Source organism: Camelina sativa, chromosome 18, assembly GCF_000633955.1.
Source record: "Camelina sativa cultivar DH55 chromosome 18, Cs, whole genome shotgun sequence".
NCBI classification, from domain to species: domain Eukaryota; kingdom Viridiplantae; phylum Streptophyta; class Magnoliopsida; order Brassicales; family Brassicaceae; genus Camelina; species Camelina sativa.
The window spans coordinates 1,055,247-1,072,865 of record NC_025702.1 but is presented as its reverse complement, the minus strand read 5'-3'; the positions used below and the strand labels follow the sequence as shown (position 1 = coordinate 1,072,865).

General features: G+C 45.2%; 3 protein-coding genes across 3 annotated transcripts; 2 read left to right on the top strand and 1 right to left on the bottom strand.

Annotated features, from left to right (window-relative positions):
- LOC104763036 lies at positions 1,325-4,190 on the top strand. The gene is made up of 6 exons (XM_010486456.1): positions 1,325-1,656; positions 1,728-2,057; positions 2,126-2,501; positions 2,614-2,811; positions 2,878-3,603; positions 3,678-4,190. The coding sequence occupies exons 1-6, from the start codon at positions 1,325-1,327 to the stop codon at positions 4,188-4,190; spliced, it is 2,475 nt and encodes an 824-aa protein (XP_010484758.1).
- LOC104760217 (transcription factor bHLH28-like) lies at positions 5,050-6,733 on the top strand. The gene has a single exon (XM_010483105.2). It carries the CDS (start codon positions 5,175-5,177, stop codon positions 6,597-6,599), a length of 1,425 nt encoding a protein of 474 aa, XP_010481407.1. The 5' UTR covers positions 5,050-5,174; the 3' UTR covers positions 6,600-6,733.
- LOC104763033 lies at positions 13,810-14,967 on the bottom strand. Its single transcript, XM_010486454.1, has one exon. It carries the CDS (start codon positions 14,965-14,967, stop codon positions 13,810-13,812), a length of 1,158 nt encoding a protein of 385 aa, XP_010484756.1.

Genomic DNA, 17,619 nt, shown 5'->3' with positions numbered 1-17,619 from the left:
CCCCCCCCCCCCCCAAAGGAGCTCTCTATGCCATTCTTAATTGTATCTGGAGTCGCAAGATAAGAGACATTACTATTTCCAAGCAAGGTCTGAAGTTAGTCCTCATTCGTATACCTTGTGAGGAAACTCGCAAACGAGTCCTAGCCCAGAGGGTGTGGCACATTGAAGGGCAATCTATGTTTGTAGCAGATTGGGAGCCTAGCCATACCCCGGTGATGCTTGAGCTAACAAAAGCTCCGGTTTGGCTATAATTTAGAGGGGTTCCTCCTCAGTTCTTCTCTCAGGAAGCTATGGAGCATATAGCGGGACTTGTGGGTCACCCGCTATTCTGTCACCCTGCCACTCTCAACCTCACAGATTTGGAAGTTGCAAAGGTTTTCACCATTGTGAATATCACCAAGCCGCTACCGGAAGCAGTTAATGCTCAATTTGAGTCAGGTGAAATCTTCAGGATAGAAGTATCTAATCCGTGGCTACCTCCTATCTGCGCCTTTTGTCAGGATGTGGGACACTCCATTAAGCGATGCCCCACGGCTCTGATCATCTGTAACTCATATAAGTCAACTACTCACTCGAAAGAGGACAGTACTCGTGGAAATAGGGTTACAAAACCTTTACCTGCAGACCAAGTAGTTAGACAAAGGAAAAATCCCTCGAGAAGACGCTCAAAGCAATCCAAAAGGAACTCTCTAACTCTAGAGAAAACCTCCTCTGATCCCCCTCATCAGGAAGGATCCCTGGAGCTGGACATCGGGCTTAATACTACTCCCAACCCCCGTAAGAAAGGGAAAAAGATAACCTCTTCTAGGCGATTACCTTCCTCGTCCTCCACATTTTCAGACTTAGGCTCTCCAGAGGAATTCTCTTCTTCTGATTCCCCGTCGGAAGAAGATGATAACCCCGACGATAATGAGAAATTCCTGAAGGTCCTATCTAAAAAGGAACGACGAAAGGAGAGGCACTTTGAGCAGACTTCCTCAGGGAAGGGGACAATAACCAAATCTTCTCATTAATGGTAAAGGTAGACATTTTATGTTGGAACATTAGAGGTTTTAATCATAGTGTAAAGAGGAGAAGCTTCAGGAAATGGCTACGGCAGCATAAGCCGGTTTTTGGAAGCCTTATTGAGACTCGTGTCAAACAACACAAATCTCTAAAATATGTGCAGTCTACTTTTGCGGATTGGAATTTTGAAGCCAATTATGAGTTTGCTGAGCTGGAAAGAATCTGAATTGTTTGGCATCCGACTGTGAAATTAACCATTCACTCGAAGTCTAAGCAAATGGTCACCTATATTGTCTAATTACCAAAGGAGGATAGCGAGATGGTTGTGTCTTTTGTGTATGCTGTTAACTGCAGGAGTGGGAGACAGTTACTGTGGGAGGATCTTTGTGCTCTATCTAGAGATTCTGCTGTGTGTGCTCGGCCCTGGGTTGTAATGGGAGATTTCAATCAAACCTTGAACCCTGCTGAACACTCTTCTGGGGGCACCCGTATCAAGAAAGGAATGGAGGAATTCCATGACTGCCTATCTTATGCCAATCTCCAAGACCTTACCATTAGGGGGAACCAATTTACTTGGTGGAATAATCAGGAGCTGAACCCGATTGCTAAAAATCTGGATAGGGTCCTGATCAATGATGAATGGATGATCAAGTATCCTTTATCCTTTTCTCAGTTTGCGGAGACTGATTTCTCTGATCACAATCCTTCTATTGTTGATTTAGGCAAGAGGCAGCATGGTCGTCGACACTTTATGATTTCCCATTTCCTCTCCATGATGATGAGTTCCTCCCGCGCCTTCTCAATTATTGGCATACGGCGGACTCTTATGGCACTGCTCAGTTCAACCTGGTCACAAGGCTCAAAGAACTTAAGGGGATTATTCGAGATCTTAATAAAGAAAAGTTTTTGGGGTTGGAGAACCATACAAGAGACGCTCAGGAATCACTGCATCAATGTCAAGACTTGTTATTGAGCGATCCCTCAAGGTCTGCAGTAGCTCAGGAGAAACAGGCTCATAAGCAATGGATGACACTTACCATAGCAGAAGAGAAGTTTGCTTACCAGAGATCCCGAATTAAGTGGTTTGAATGTGGGATCTTAATACTGAGTATTTTCACAGGATCATGGTGACCCGTAGAGCGCAGAACCAAATTCATTATCTGATTAACGAGCAAGGTCAGAGGTTAACTAGTCTTGAGGAGGTGAAATCACATTGTGTGTCCTACTATCAGGACCTGATTGGAAGCCAACCTATCCTACTTACTAATACTGAGATTGAGCGAATCAGGGAACTTATCCCTTTTAGACTGGGGGAAGACTCTCAAGAGGCTTTAGTTGCGGAGATCACTGATGCAGAAATAAAGAAGGAATTCTTCTCTATGCCAACGAACAAAACCCCTGGTCCAGATGGATACACCGGCGAGTTCTTCAGGGCATCTTGGGACATTATATCGGAAATGATCTTATTGTTGCAGTCAAGGAATTCTTTCGGACTGGTAATCTTCTTGAGCAATCAACGCTACCGCTCTTATTCTTATCCCTAAGGTGATAGGAGCTGACAAGATTTCAAATTTCAGACCCATTTCTTGTTGTAACGTCCTTTATAAGGTCATTTCTAAAATTATAGCACAACGCATGGAGGATATCCTTCCACTAATGATCTCCAACTCCCAGTCTGCCTTTGTCAAAGGTCGACTTCTAGTGGAGAATGTCTTACTCGCCTCAGAAATGGTGCAAGATTTTGGCAGGAAAAATGTCACGCCAAGGGCTCTGCTAAAGGTGGACCTGAGGAAGGCTTTTGAATGTGTAAAGTGGGATTTTGTTATGCAGATTCTGGCGATTGCTTGCTTTCCCCCTCGTTTCATTAACTAGGTGAAGCAGTGTGTCACAACCACATCCTCCTCTATGAACATCAATGGGGAGCTATGCGGATACTTCAAAGGAGGTAGAGGGCTTAGACAAGGAGATCCCCTCTCCCCCACCCTCTTTGTAATCGCCATGGAAGCTCTCTCCAACCTTCTCAGCCTCCGATTTGACTCTGGTCGAATAGGTTATCATCCCTTGGGAAGAAATCCAATCATCTCGCACCTTGCTTTCGCGGATGATCTAATGATATTCTTTGATGGGAGAAACTCCTCTCTGCAAGAGATTTCATCCCTCTTAGATGATTTCAAGGATCTTTCAGGGCTGAGTATGAATAGTGACAAGTCCACCCTGTTCGCTGCAGGTATTTCTGAGCAGGCTCTCGAACAGCTGTCCCACCAAGGTTTCAGTATTGGTACCTTCCCTGTTCGCTACCTAGCACTTCCTCTTCTCCACCGCAACCCCAGGAAAGCAGACTATTCTCCTCTTCTGGATAACATAAAGACGAGGTTCTCCTCCTGGTCCACAAAAGTTTTCTCTTTCGCGGGTCATCTCCAGCTCATTTCATTTGTGATCTATAGTTCTGTTAACTTCTGGTCCTTTGCTTTCGCCTCCCCAAAGGGCGCCTCCGCCTCATTGAATCCATGTGCAATGCCTTCCTCTGGTCAAGGAGTCTGGAAAAGCGTGCAAATACAAAGGTTTCATGGAAAGATATCTGTCTTCCCAAAAAAGAAGGTGGCCTTGGACTTAGAAACTTCACAGTTTGGAACAAAACCTTCAATCTGAAGTTGGTTTGGCTTCTATTCCAGAATGGTGGCTCCCTTTGGGTAGCCTGGATGAGAGAGCATATGCTCAAGAATCAAAGCTATTGGTCCGCTGAAGTAAGTTTTGGGTCCTTGTGGATGTGGAAATTCCTAGTTGCCTTGAAACCTTTGGTAAAGCCACTTATAGAGTGCACTATTGGAGATGGTAAAACGGCTAGCTATTGGTATGACAATTGGAGTCAGTTGGGGCCTCTGATTGATGTTATAGGTCATGATGGTCTGATTGATGTTATAGGTCATGATGGTCCGAGACTCATGGGCATTCCCAGGGATGCAACTGTCGTTCAAGGAACTGGTCCTCAAGGATGGAGACTTCCATCTCACAGGACTAGAAATCCCCTTCTCCAATCGCTTCGCATATCTCTCCTCCAACTTAATCCTCCGGTGGAATCTGCAGGATCTGACTCTTACTCCTGGGGACAGGAAGGTGAAAGAAAAGACTTTTTTAGCACCAAAATTACCTGGAATTTGTTGCGACCTGCATCAGGGATCAAATAGTGGAACAAAGCTATCTGGTTCAAGAAAGGTATACCCAAGCATTCCTTCACTTTCTGGGTTGCCAATCTCAATAGACTCCCGGTGAAAGAAAGGACTATAAATTGGGGAATGACTACGGACACAAACTGCCATCTCTGTTCAACCGGTTTTGAGAACAAGGAGCATTTGTTTCTGCACTGCGAGTATGCTACCCAATTGGGTCTAGTTTTCACTAGACTTAGCCTTCCTAATCTCATCATCACTTCTTGGCAAACCTTGATCAGCTGGCTCCTTGGTTCCTCGACAGGGTTACCCTATACGCTCAAGAAGCTGGTATCCCAAGCTACAGTTTACCTCATTTGGAAGGAACGCAACTCTCGTACTCATGGTGGTCCACCTGTCTCGTCGGACTCTCTGTTCAGACTTCTTGACAGAATAATCAGAGACATCCTCCTAGCTCATCAGCATAACAAACAAGGCAAAGGGCTCTTACTAAAATGGCTCCTACTCAAATGGCTCACGCACCTCTACTGAGGATTCTCGGTTATTTTAATTACTTTTTCCTTTCAGAAGCTTAATCTCCTGTAACTTACGGCTTTTTAATTTTTTTTAGGCTATAGTTACCTATATAAACTCTTGTAAACCTCAAGTTCCTTTTGGTAATATAATTAACCGTTATTAAAAAAAAAACCTTATTACCATGTTCTGAGTTATCATTTTATACATTCATGGTTGTTTTAATTATTTAAGTAAAAAAAAAAACCTAGAAAATGTGGTCCTTTCACCTGGTGAAACATCAGCAATCGCACATGGGTCATTAAAACTTATATGGAAAGAAAATCCAAAAAAAGAAAGAGGAAAATAGTGAATATGTATTTTTTTCATGCACCCGTACGTGTGAAACAAAACAAAAGAGTTCACTCTCTCTCTCTCTTCTTGCTTTTGTTTTTGTTTAGATATAAATAAACGACTTGAGTCCGAACCACTTCTTCTATTCCGGCGACGATGAATACCGATGATAACTTATCCATGATCGAAGCTCTCTTAACCTCCGACTTGTGGCCACCTTTACCTCCGGCGAATCATCATCTTAGCCTCGAGACCACTCTCCAGAAGCGTTTACATACTGTGTTGAGTGGTACTCACGAACCCTGGACTTACGCTATTTTCTGGAAACCGTCGTACTTCGACCTTTCCGGCGAGTCAGTTCTCAAATGGAGCGACGGAGTTTACAATGGCGACGACGAGGAAAAAACTGGACGAAGGTTGAGGAGGACGATCAAGAAGACGATTCCGTCGTCTCCGGAGGAGAAAGAGCGTCGACGAAGGGTTCTCCGGGAGCTTAACTCAATGATATCCGGCGAAACATTTCCGGTGGTTGAAGAAGACGACGCCAAAGATGATGTTGACGACGTTGAAGTGACGGATACGGAGTGGTTTTTCTTGGTTTCAATGACGTGGACTTTTGGTAACGGATCCGGGTTAGCGGGTAAGGCGTTTACTACGTATAACCCGGTTTGGGTTACCGGTTCGGATCAGATATACGGGTCGGGTTGTGATCGTGCTAAACAAGGAGGGGGTTTAGGGTTACAAACCATCGTATGTATTCCTTCGGATAATGGAGTGTTGGAGCTTGGATCCACTGAGCAGATCCGTCAAAACTCGGATCTTTTTAATAAGATCCGGTTCCTTTTTAGTTTCGAAGGATCCAAAGATTTTTCCGGAGCCCCGACTTCAGCTCAGTTTCATTCAAGTATCCACAACCCGAATCCGAATCCGGTTTATCAACCGATTCAGATTAATTTCTCCGGCGAAGAGTTTAAACGGAGCTCAGATGATCGGATGGATGAGATGGAGATACCGGAAATGAAACCGGGGAAAAAGCGCGGGAGAAAACCGATGCATGGTAGAGAGAAGCCGTTGAACCACGTGGAAGCGGAGAGGATGAGACGCGAGAAGCTAAACCATAGATTCTACGCGTTACGAGCGGTTGTACCAAATGTATCAAAGATGGACAAAACGTCATTGCTCGAAGACGCGGTTCGTTACATAAACGAGCTGAAATCAACCGCTGAAAACGCGGAATCGGAGAGAAACGCGGTTCAGAATCAGCTCAACGAGCTCAAGAAGATAACGGGACGACAAAACGCGACTTCTAGCGTTTGTAACGACGACAAGGAAAATTTATCGGAGTTGAAGATCGAAGTGAAGGCTATGGGAAGTGATGTGATGATTAGAGTGGAATCGGGTAAGAGAAATCATCCTGGAGCAAGGTTGATGAATGCTTTGATGGATTTGGAGTTAGAAGTGAGCCACGCGAGCATTTCAGTGATGAACGATCTCATGATACAACAAGCGACTGTTAAGATGGGATTGAGAATCTATGAGCAAGAACAGCTTCAGGATATGTTGATATCGAAAATAAATTAAAGGGTTTCTGCTGTGTTCTCTTGAGAAAATTATGGGGTTAAAGTTAAGTGTGTTTAAGCTTTGTGATTTTCTCATAAGTTATCCAGCCGTTAGATTAGCTTTCGACCAAAAGAATTGTTAAAGAAGAAGAAAAAGGTTTGACCAAAAATATTTTTAGAAAATATACCTCCAATGATAAAGTTCTTAATTTGAATTTTTAAAAACTTGATTTACCTAAAGGAAGAAGAAAAAGCTTGCTCTTTAAGCAAGAAGCAGGATTTTTGGTAGAAAGCAGAGTCTGAACCAAATGCTAAAGAGAGCCATTTGCCATTGTATCTTGTCTCCTTCTTGTCCGCTAAAACTCATGGTATCTTTGTCTCCTTCTTGTCTGCAAAAGCTCATACAAAGCCACAAATTGAAACACAAATCAATCAATAAATCAAACTAAAGAACATAACTCAAACCAAAGTCAAACAACAACATATTCATCCAAGAACATGGAACTGAAACCGATTACATTAAACAAAAACTGAAAGAAGCAAGCATACATAAACTCTCAAACTGATTAGGGTGCTAACTGCAGCAACAGACATTAAACTGAAGAAGACAACGTTCTGCCAATACCATAGCTTTTGCATTGAATTGAGTTTATTGTTCTTAAAATGCAGGTAACATGAAGCTGAAATCTTGAAAACAATTACCTGAATTTCAGGAAGCATCCCGGTGTTGAATGCAAAAACAAGATTTGTTGCTGCTCCTGTGATGGTGAATATTTTGCTGAATGATGATCCTTGTATCTTGTAATCTCTTGATGGTGTTTTGACTCCTACAAACACACAAAACAGAACGAAAACTTCAGAATTTGTTCAGTAGTTAAACTCATCAGTAATTTTGAATGTTATACCATCTCTAACTGATAGCACAAATCAAATCAGCAATGGCTATAACATGAGACTGAGGATGGTTGAAACCGCAAGCCAGACCCCACGAGCTAATAGATGGTGGAAATGAATTAAAGCTTTCTAACAACTAGTGTTAAAAAGTGACATGATTATCAAAAGTTGGGTGAAAAGATGGAGAGAAGCTTAAAATTATAAGCATTTCAAGAAAATTCTCCTGCTTAATAGGATACCGTATTGAAATCTAATCAAGACACCGAGAGAAACAAGATATCACAAATACTTGAGGTCCACCACATGGCATATGCATCTGTCACTGGATGAGTATTACAATACTGCAAGAAGACTCTCAAAATGAGGATCTGGTAAACTACCTCTACTAACCATGTATCCACACAACATAGCTCCTAAGGTGGCAAATAACAACAATGATGATACGATGATGATGATGATAATATGATGATGGTATGAAGATGTGATGATGTTGGCGATGATATGATGAGGAATGCGTTGCAATCAAATAGAAGCTTATACGTTGAGCCTGTGTTGAAAAATATATATGAAGGCTATTACAAGAAGTAACATGGCCTAGAAAGATTAAAAACAATCCCAAGGATTTTACACTGTATAATCGATAGAAATTAGCAGTTCTATCAAGCTAAGCAACTTCGTGATGAGGTTTTCATAGCTTTAAAGGGGTTATGTGTAATTCCAATTGTTTTTAGTAACGCCAACTTCTGACGAAGCATTGTAGTAAGATTGTTATATAAGAGTTGCTGCCATATCGAAAAAGTAACAGTTTGGCATGACGACTTTGGGGAAAACTATACACATAAGTATCCATCCATTCTGCCCGCACCCGTGAATTTCCATGCCCCAAAAATGATAATGTTATCTCCTAAATCGTTCTTCATTAAAACATATTCATCAACGTGAATCTTTTATCCAACGCCACCTATATATGGCATTTTGAATGATTCATATAAATAAAGTAGTTAGAATTTGAGAATACATATTATCAATCAATGTTTGCTAAGGTGAATATGTTGTCACGATATAAGCTGTAAACACAAAGCAACTGGAAATGGCTGAGCGAAGAAGATCAAATATATAAAGACACAATAATTATATATCTAAAACATAGAGAATAGAAGGCATATCAATCTAAGGATTGACAACATTCTATGCACATGCACAAACTTGAAACAACTTAATTATTAAGATACGATCACGAGAGTCTTAATACTTTTGTCACATAGATGACAATTATTGAAAACATGAAAAACAACAATATGAAAGACAAGCACCCCCTTCACCAAGTTATACGTGGTCTCTTGAAAGATGGATATGATTGTCGATCTAGGCAGTTTTGACTGCATCCATCGAGCCGTGGGTGCAGACAGTAGAACATGCGCTGACACATTTTTCAACCGCTTCATTCACGATTTCACTTGCATCTAATTGTCAAAAGTTTTAAAAATCATATATATATATATATATATATATATATATATATTCTCTTGTCCATTACTAAGAAGAAAAAAAATATTGATGATAATGAGTTTTTGGAGTTTGTTTTACCAAAGTTCTGGAGAGTGGTTAAATCACCGCACACCGAAGATATACACCCAACCTTACAGTATTCATCGGTAGCATCACCTTGAGACAAAAATCAGGATTCAAAATGACATAAGAAAGAATGAAATCTTGATTTGTCTTACAACAAATAACGTACTTCATTTTCAAAAAAAAAANAAAAAAAAAAAAAAAAAAAAAAAAAAAAAAAAAACAAATAACGTACTTAATAAAGCAGAATATTGATCAATTTACCTCTGTTTTCGAGATTGTTCCTCGTATATCCGTCAGGGCATCTTGACCCATCAACCAGCTGGCAGCCACTGATCTTTGCACAATCTGGCCCGGAACCTCCAGGAATACGGCACATATTATAGAGATTTTTTGCACATTATGTGTTTTGTGTTTCCTTTATTTATTTTTAACCAACTCTCTTGTGGTTAATACTAAAAAAATTTATAAGTTATATAACTAAGTCTTTCCGGGTTATGTAGATATATACATTCGTATGCTAGATGATATTGATGAAAATTAAAAGGAGACAACAATCCAAATAGTTTGTTATAACGTTNTTTTTTTTTTTTTTTTTTTTTTTTTAACTAACCTTCATCTTCGTTACTTATTGGAAACATGGTACCAGTTACAAAAAGATTAGAGTACTGTGCCTCCAAACGAGTAACACCTCCGTAATAAGAAAATACAACTTAAGAACAAGTACATTAGTTTTGGAACCGATCAAACCAAGTAATTAACATCGAGTCTTCTTGAGTCCTTGCTTGTCTTGGAGTTTGCAGTCGTGACAAAGGCTCCAACCGACTGCGAATGATGGTTTTTATCTCTTTGATCAGACTTGCCGGAGATCGTGACGTTGAGTTATGAAGACGAGAGTTTCTTTCTTTCCAAATGAGGTAAAGTGAAGCCTGGAAAGCTAACCTGAGAATTGCCACCCCATTTCTACTTCTGCAGGGACGTTTTAACCACACTAACGCATCCTGAAAAAGAAGAGGAGGAACAACTCGTGCTCGTGAGTGGAAGTAATGCCACACTTCCTGATGTGACCCCGGACTACGGACGTGAACCACAGACATACGGACGGAGCAAACGCAGCAGAGCGATTCGGAAATGCAACTCGGTTGGACCGTCAATGAATAAGTTCGGCGGATGGGGCGGCGCACGGACGGAAACAACACCAAGGAACGATATGAACGGACGGAGAGAGATTCACGAGGAGATGCTCGACTCGTTTGGCTCTCGGAGAGATGGGGATAGAGGTGGAGCGAAGTAGCGACACACGAGGGATGACTCTCCTTGTGATACGGCCAAGCTAGAAGATGACGAACCCGGTTCGCGTAGCTTCTAGGGTTTCGTTTCAATCTCTGAAAATGAGATGAAAGAGATAACTTTGTTCTTTATTAATGATTGTCTACCTTTACATGATAAGGTCTAGGCCCTTTATATAGGGTGGCTTACATAAGGGGACTCTCAAAACCCTAAACATGTGGGTAAAACTAAAACGCAGCATCCAGGAAATAGTTTTAAAAGACAACGGTCATAGCGAAATTAAACTAAGGATAGAATGGACACGTGGCCGAAGTGGTCCTTGTCCATGGCCATGCACTAGGGATCATAGCCTCATTAAAACCCCCTTGGTAAACCCATTGGAAAAAACCCAAGGTGGGAAAAAGAGTACTACTTCCCCTAATGACTTGGAGGTCTTCACCCTTGGGTGATGGTGAAGACTGTTAGAAGAGCCTTGGTCGGCAATCTGTCGGGTCGGTTGGGTCCGTGATCGAGCACCTCTTGTTCTTGAACGAAAGCTTGGACAAAGATGAGACACTTCTTCCTTGCGGTCCTTGCTGTGGTCTGGCTCCTTGTTGTAGCTCCGGGCACCAGGTTCGGTGCTTGGGTTGAGGGCCGTCTAGTTCCAGACGCAGTCGCGTCCTTGGCTCCTTGCGCGCTTCGGTCCTCGTCCGAGTCCGTATGCTGGCCATCGTCCCGGGTTCCATCATTTCCCCAGCAAATACACATCAAAGAATAGGTGTTGGTGTGTTTCATCATGAGTATTGCATAAGAGGCATTGGGTCGGGATAGTCAGTCCCCAGCTCGACAACCTGTCTCTGGTATGCAACCGGTTCAGAGCCCCTAGCCAAGTAATAAACGCATGCTTTGGAATCCTTTCCTTGAACCACACTCCTTCAAACCAATTAACCCTTTCTCCTGTCGGATTTAAATGGTCCCAAGTGATTGCAGTAGAGAAAACTGCAGATGGTTCAGATTGACCCACTTTCCAAAGATAGCAATCATCTTCCCCATCAACCTGCGGATTAACCACTGACGGTGACGGCATGCATTGTTGCAGTAATTGAATGATAGGGTGCCTGCTTCTGCTCCGAGAAAACCACCATTGTCCTTCTCTTAAAGCCTCTTGCGGTCCGGCTCCTTGTTGTAGCTCCGGGCACCAGGTTCGTCTAGTTCCGGACGCAGTCGCGTCCTTGGTTCCTTGCGCGCTTCGGTCCTCGTCCGAGTCCGTATGCTGGCCATCGTCCCGGGTTCCATCATTCCCTCCCCCTTGGAAAGGTTTTGCCCTCAAAACATCTTCCTCGGTACCTACATCAAACGAGGCCAAGTCAGAAACATTGAATGAGGTCGAAGCTAAATACTCACCGGGCAGTTCAAGGCGGTAGGAATTGTCGTTGATCCTCTCGACGACTCGGAACGGTCCATCTCCGCGGGGGCTCAGCTTGTCCTTCCTCTTCTGTGGGAACTGCTCTGGCCGTAGGTGCAACCAAACCCAGTCGCCCTCCTTGAAAACCATGGTCTTTCGGCCCTGGTTAGCTGTCCGCACATAGTGTTCGGTACGCCGCTCTAGGTTGGCCTTCACTTCCGCATGTAACTACTTGATGAGCTTGGCCTTGCTCGCGCCATCTTGGTTCACTACGTCGTCGGGTGGTAAGGGTAACACGTCCATAGGAGTCAGCGGTTTGTACCCATAAGCGATCTCGAACGGTGATTTCTTGGTGGCCGAGTGCGTGGCAAGGTTGTAGGCGAACTCCACAAATGGAAGGCATTCGACCCAAGTCTTCCTGTTACTGCCGATGGTGGTCTGCAGTAGTGCTCCGAGGGTGCGGTTAACCACCTCTATTTGGCCGTCCATCTGCGGATGACACGCGGTCGAGTACAACAGCCGCGTACCAAGTTTTCTCCATATCGTCCTCCAGAAGTGGCCGAGGAATTTGGGCTCGCGATCGGACACAATGGTGCGGGGAAGGCCGTGTAGTCGCACTACTTCTCGGAAGAACTGGTTGGCGATGTGCATGGCATTGTTGGTCTTGTTGCATGGTATAAAATGGGCCATCTTGGCGAAACGGTCCACTACCACAAAAATAGCGTCCTTCTTGTCGCATGGTGGTAGACCAAGGAAAAAGTCCATAGATAAGTCAACCCACGGACTTGATGCGATCGGAAGTGGCGTGTATAGACCGTAAGGACGCGTGGTGGACTTGGCCGTCCGGCATGTAATGCAACTACCACAAAATTTCTCCACCATGCGCTTCATCTTAGGCCAATAGAAGTGCTCCTTCAGGATGGCCATTGTCTTGGCTACGCCAAAGTGACCCGTAAGCCCTCCTCTATGTGCCTCCCTCATTAACAACTCCCTCATCGATCCAGCTGGGATGCACATGCGCCTTTACTTGAATAGGAACCCGTCATGTACGAAGAACTTGGTATAGTTTCCTTTACCATGCTCCTGGTAGCAGTCGGCGAAGTCCGGATCCAAACCATACGTGTCCTTGATGTGCTCAAACCCGAGGATCCGTGCGTCCATGGTGGTGATCAGCGTATGGCGCCGTGAAAGTGCGTCGGCCACAACATTTTTCTTGCCTTTCTTGTACTTAATGACATATGGAAATGTTTCAATAAACTCCAACCACTTGGCATGCCTCCTCTTAAGGTTGGTCTGGCCGCGCAAGTGCTTCAACGTCTCATGGTCGGTATGAATGACACATTCCTTGGCCAATAGATAATGTTGCCAAGTCTCCATGGCGCAGACTAGGGCGTACAGTTCTTTGTCGTAGGTTGGGTAATTGAGCGTCGGCCCGCTGAGCTTCTCACTGAAATAGGCAACAGGCTTGCCTCCTTGCGTCAACACAGCTCCAATGCCCACCCCGGACGCGTCGCACTCCACTTTAAAGGTTGCTGAAATCCGGCAAGGCCAATAGAGGCGCGTGTGTCAGCCGGTGCTTGAGCTCGCGGAACGCTGCTTCTTGAGCCGGTCCCCACTTGAACTCAACGCTTATCCTAATGGTGGCGGTAAGTGGTGCAGCTACCGAACTGAAATCCCGCACAAACCGCCTATAGAAACTGGCTAGGCCATGAAAGCTCCGGACTTGACTGATATTGGTCGGGGTTGGCCACTCCTCAATGGCCTTGATCTTGTCATTGTCCACCTTAAGCCCCTGCGCACTTACAACAAAGCCTAGGAAAACTAGCTCGATAGCTCCAAACACGCATTTCTTAAGGTTAGCGTACAGTTTGTTCTCCCTAAGAGTGTCCAAGACCAAGGACAGATGTTCTAAATGTTCCTCAAGGCATTTACTATAAACAAGGATGTCATCAAAGTAAACAACCACAAACTTGTTGATATAGACCCTAAGGACATGGTTCATCAGTCTCATAAAGGTGGAGGGAGCATTAGATAAACCGAATGACATTACCAACCATTCGTACAAACCTTGCTTGGTTTTGAACGCGGTTTTCTACTCATCTCCCTCTTTCATCCTCACTTGATGATAACCACTTTTAAGGTCTATCTTGGAGAAGATGGTGGAGCCGCTGAGTTCATCAAGCATGTCGTCTAGGCGCGGAATGAGATGGCGGTACTTGATGGTGATGTTGTTCACTGCCCGACAATCCACGCACATACGCCATGTCCCGTCCTTCTTAGGTACCAACAAGACTGGCACCGCACATGGGCTGAGATTCTCCCGGACGTATCCTTGCTTCATTAGTTCAGATACTTGGCGTTTAAGCTCCTTGGCCTCCTCGGGGTTCACACGATAGGCTGGACGGTTTGGCAGCTGGGCTCTAGGCACGAGATCAATCTGGTTCTCAATGCCTCGAAGGGGTGGTAAGCCGTGCGGAAACTCATCCGGAAACACGTCCTGGTACCGTCGTAGGACTGGTCTGATCATGGCCGGGATGGCGTCTTGTTCCGTGCCTATACTCACAACATCCTTAAACACCATCAATAAGACTTGACAAGTGGAGTCACTAAGTGATCTCCTAACCGTACTAGCATTAATCAAAAAGTTCATTTTAGTGCTCGGTTCCTTAGACAGTTTCGATTGTAGTTCACAAACTTGTGTAGGACTTAGTGGCTTTAGACAAATACACTTGTTATCATGCGCGAAAAAGTATTGGTTGGTGTGGCCACAGTGTGAGGTCCGTTTGTCAAACTGCCAAGGACACCCCAAAAGGAGGTGGCTAGCTAGCATTGGAACCCTGTCACACAAGACTTGGTCTTTGTAGGGGCCTACACTAAACGGGACCATGACCTGTTCGGTGACTTGGACCACGACCTTGTCATTCAACCATTTGATTTTGTAGGGTTTAGGATGATTTGTGGTACTAATAGCAACTTTCTTGACCATGTAGGAACTTGCCACATTGGTGCAAGATCCACCGTCAATGATCAAGCCACAAACCTTCCCACTTACAGTGCAACGCGTGTGAAAGATGTTGTTCCGCTGGTGCGTATCGTCCGGAGACTGGCTAGTGTTGAGGACCCGCCGGATCATAAGTAGCTCCCCTTCATCCGGTTCAGCTACGGCTTCCTCGACTTCCTTAGCGTCGTTCGGCTCGTCGGGTCCGTCATCGTTCTCTGACTCGATTTCTCCCGATGCGGTCATAGTCATGGTACTTGAAGCATATTATATCTCGGGCGTAGTGGCCTCGACCCTGGCACTTGAAGCATATTATATCTCGGCTACGCCCTTCGTTCGGCTGCAGCCTGGGATCGGTACGAGAGTCCTTGTTCAGGTCCCTTGGTTTGAATCGTGAGTCATTGGCGACGGCCTTAGACTTCTCTTGCCCGTGGTGTCCTCCGGGTCCTGGGGATGAGTTAGGCGACCAGCTCGGCGTTCTTTGAGTGCGAGAGCGGTTGATGGTGCTGGCCTTTCTTTTGATCTGTTGTTCGACTTGCATCGCGAGGTGCAAAAGTTCATCGAACGAATTGTACGTTAAGCGTTCCACCTTCCGCGCAATGCGGTCTTGTAGGCCGTCCAAAAACTGGGCCATCAATCCTTCTTCGGTATCTTCGACCTCCAGCCGGTTGCGAAGATGTTCGAACTCTTGCGGAACCTTCGCTGGAGCTCGCGGTGGTATAACGGGGGCACGTATCGGCGTCTCATCTCGTTCTTCATGGCTTCCCAATGCGGTAAGGCGCGTTCCCCATTCCTTTTTCGGTCAGCTTCGGAACGATCCCACCACATAAGGGCGTGGTCCGTGAACTGGACAGCTGCATAGGCTATTTTCTTTGGTTCGGGATAGTTGTAGCAGGCGAATATATGTTTCATCCTTCCCTCCCAGGTAAGCTTCCGGATCAACCTTTCCGGCAAACGTCGGGGCCGTGAGTTTGTGACCCGGTTCAACCGGACGGTAGGGTTGATCGTCCTCACGCTCGTCCATACAACGATGGCGTCTCCTTTGGTAGAGTGGACCATCGTCTTCCTCGGACGTTCCTCGTGGATCCGGATCATAGCGTCGTTGGCGATCTTGGACAGGCGGTCCTCGAGCCGCGGGTTGCCGTTGTCCATCCTCTATCCATTAGAGTCGGTTCTCTAGCTGGGCTAGTTGAGTCCGGATCTCGGTAAGACAGTCCCAATTTCTGGGACTGGAAGCGGATCTCCAGGTTGCTCGGCCATATCGGCTATACGGACAGCGGTTATTGTATGTACGGTGGTTGTGGTACAGGCGGCGGCCAGGTACTGTTCGGATGGTGGTCCACGCAGCGGCTGATTGGAGAAGTGATACCACCGACGGTCAGTAGTGTGTCCTGCAGCGGTTGATAAGCCCTCCGGCGTACGGTCGGGTTGGACGGTGGCAAACGGTACTGTCGGTCGATCCGTGACGCATGTCCGTTAGAACAGATCCTACACAAAGTATGAACGCGTGGATTCTCTGTTTGATAGGATCAACAAATCGGACAAATCTTGGACAGCTAATGATTGGAAAAAGGTAAAGTAAAAGCAAAAGTAAAAGCACTACAAGACAAACTAAGACTAAAAAACAAAAACGGATCTCACGCGCTGGGACTCTAATCGCTGCACGTGGTTTTTAGGCCACCACTAACAACGACCAAGCAAAAGAACACAACTTTATGGATCTAGACTACCCAAACGAAAACAGCTCAAGAACACTAAACACCTAGCAAGAATAAAACCTTAGACAAACGGACTAGACTCGAACTTTGACCGTGCAAGAACGTAAAGGGAGGAAAGACACAACCTTTGCAAAGAATTTCGGCTCTAATACCAACTGATGTGACCCCGGACTACGGACGCGAACCACGGACGTACGGACGGAGCAAACCCAGCGGAGCGATTCGGAAATGCAACTCGGTTGGGCCGTCAACGAATAAGTTTGGCCGATGGGGCAGCGCACGGACGGAAACAACACCAAGGAACAATAGGAACGGACGGAGAGAGATTCACGAGGAGATGCTCGACTCGTTTGGCTCTCGGAGAGATGGGGATAGAGGTGGAGCGAAGTAGCGACACACGAGGGATGACTCTCCTTGTGATACGGCCAACCTAGAAGATGACGAACCCGGTTCGCGTAGCTTCTAGGGTTTCGTTTCAATTTCTGAAAATGAGAGGAAAGAGATAACTTTGGTCTTTATTAATGATTGTCTACCTTTACATGATAAGGTCTAGGCCCTTTATATAGGGTGGCTTACATAAGGGGACTCTCAAAACCCTAAACACGTGGGTAAAACTAAAACGCAGCGTCCAAGAAATAGTTTTAAAAGACAACAGTCATAAGCGAAATTAAACTAAGGATAGAATGGACACGTGGCCGAAGTGGTTCTTGGCCATGGCCATGCACTAGGGATCATAGCCTCATTAAAACCCCCTTGGTAAACCCATTGGGAAAAACCCAAAGTGGGAAAAAGAGTACTACTTCCCCTAATGACTTGGAGGTCTTCACCCTTGGGTGATGGTGAAGACCGTTAGAAGAGCCTCGGTCGGCTGTTCGTCGGGTCGGTTGGGTCCGTGATCGAGCGCCTCTTGTTCTTGAACGAAAGCTTGGACAAAGATGAGGCACTTCTTCCTTGCGGTCCTTGCTGTGGTACGTCTCCTTGTTGTAGCTCCGGGCACCAGGTTCGGTGCTTGGGTTGAGGGCTGTCTAGTTCTGGACGCAGTGGCGTCCTTGGTTCCTTGTGCGCTTCGGTCCTCGTCCGAGTCCGTATGCTGGCCATCGTCCCGGGTTCCATCATTTCCCCAGCAAATACACAATCAAAGAATATGTGTTGGTGTGTTTCATCATGCGTATTGCATAAGAGGCAT

Bases quoted from the DNA above. Each gene is read 5' to 3' on its own strand.
- LOC104763036 (XM_010486456.1), top strand. From the start codon at position 1,325: ATGGTTGTGTCTTTTGTGTATGCTGTTAACTGCAGGAGTGGGAGACAG. The intron at 2,502-2,613 runs GTAATCTTCTTG...GTCCTTTATAAG, and splicing joins CAAGGAATTCTTTCGGACTG to GTCATTTCTAAAATTATAGC. The intron at 3,604-3,677 runs GTGGCCTTGGAC...CTTCTATTCCAG, and splicing joins CTGTCTTCCCAAAAAAGAAG to AATGGTGGCTCCCTTTGGGT.
- LOC104760217 (XM_010483105.2), top strand. From the start codon at position 5,175: ATGAATACCGATGATAACTTATCCATGATCGAAGCTCTCTTAACCTCC.
- LOC104763033 (XM_010486454.1), bottom strand. From the start codon at position 14,967: ATGACTATGACCGCATCGGGAGAAATCGAGTCAGAGAACGATGACGGA.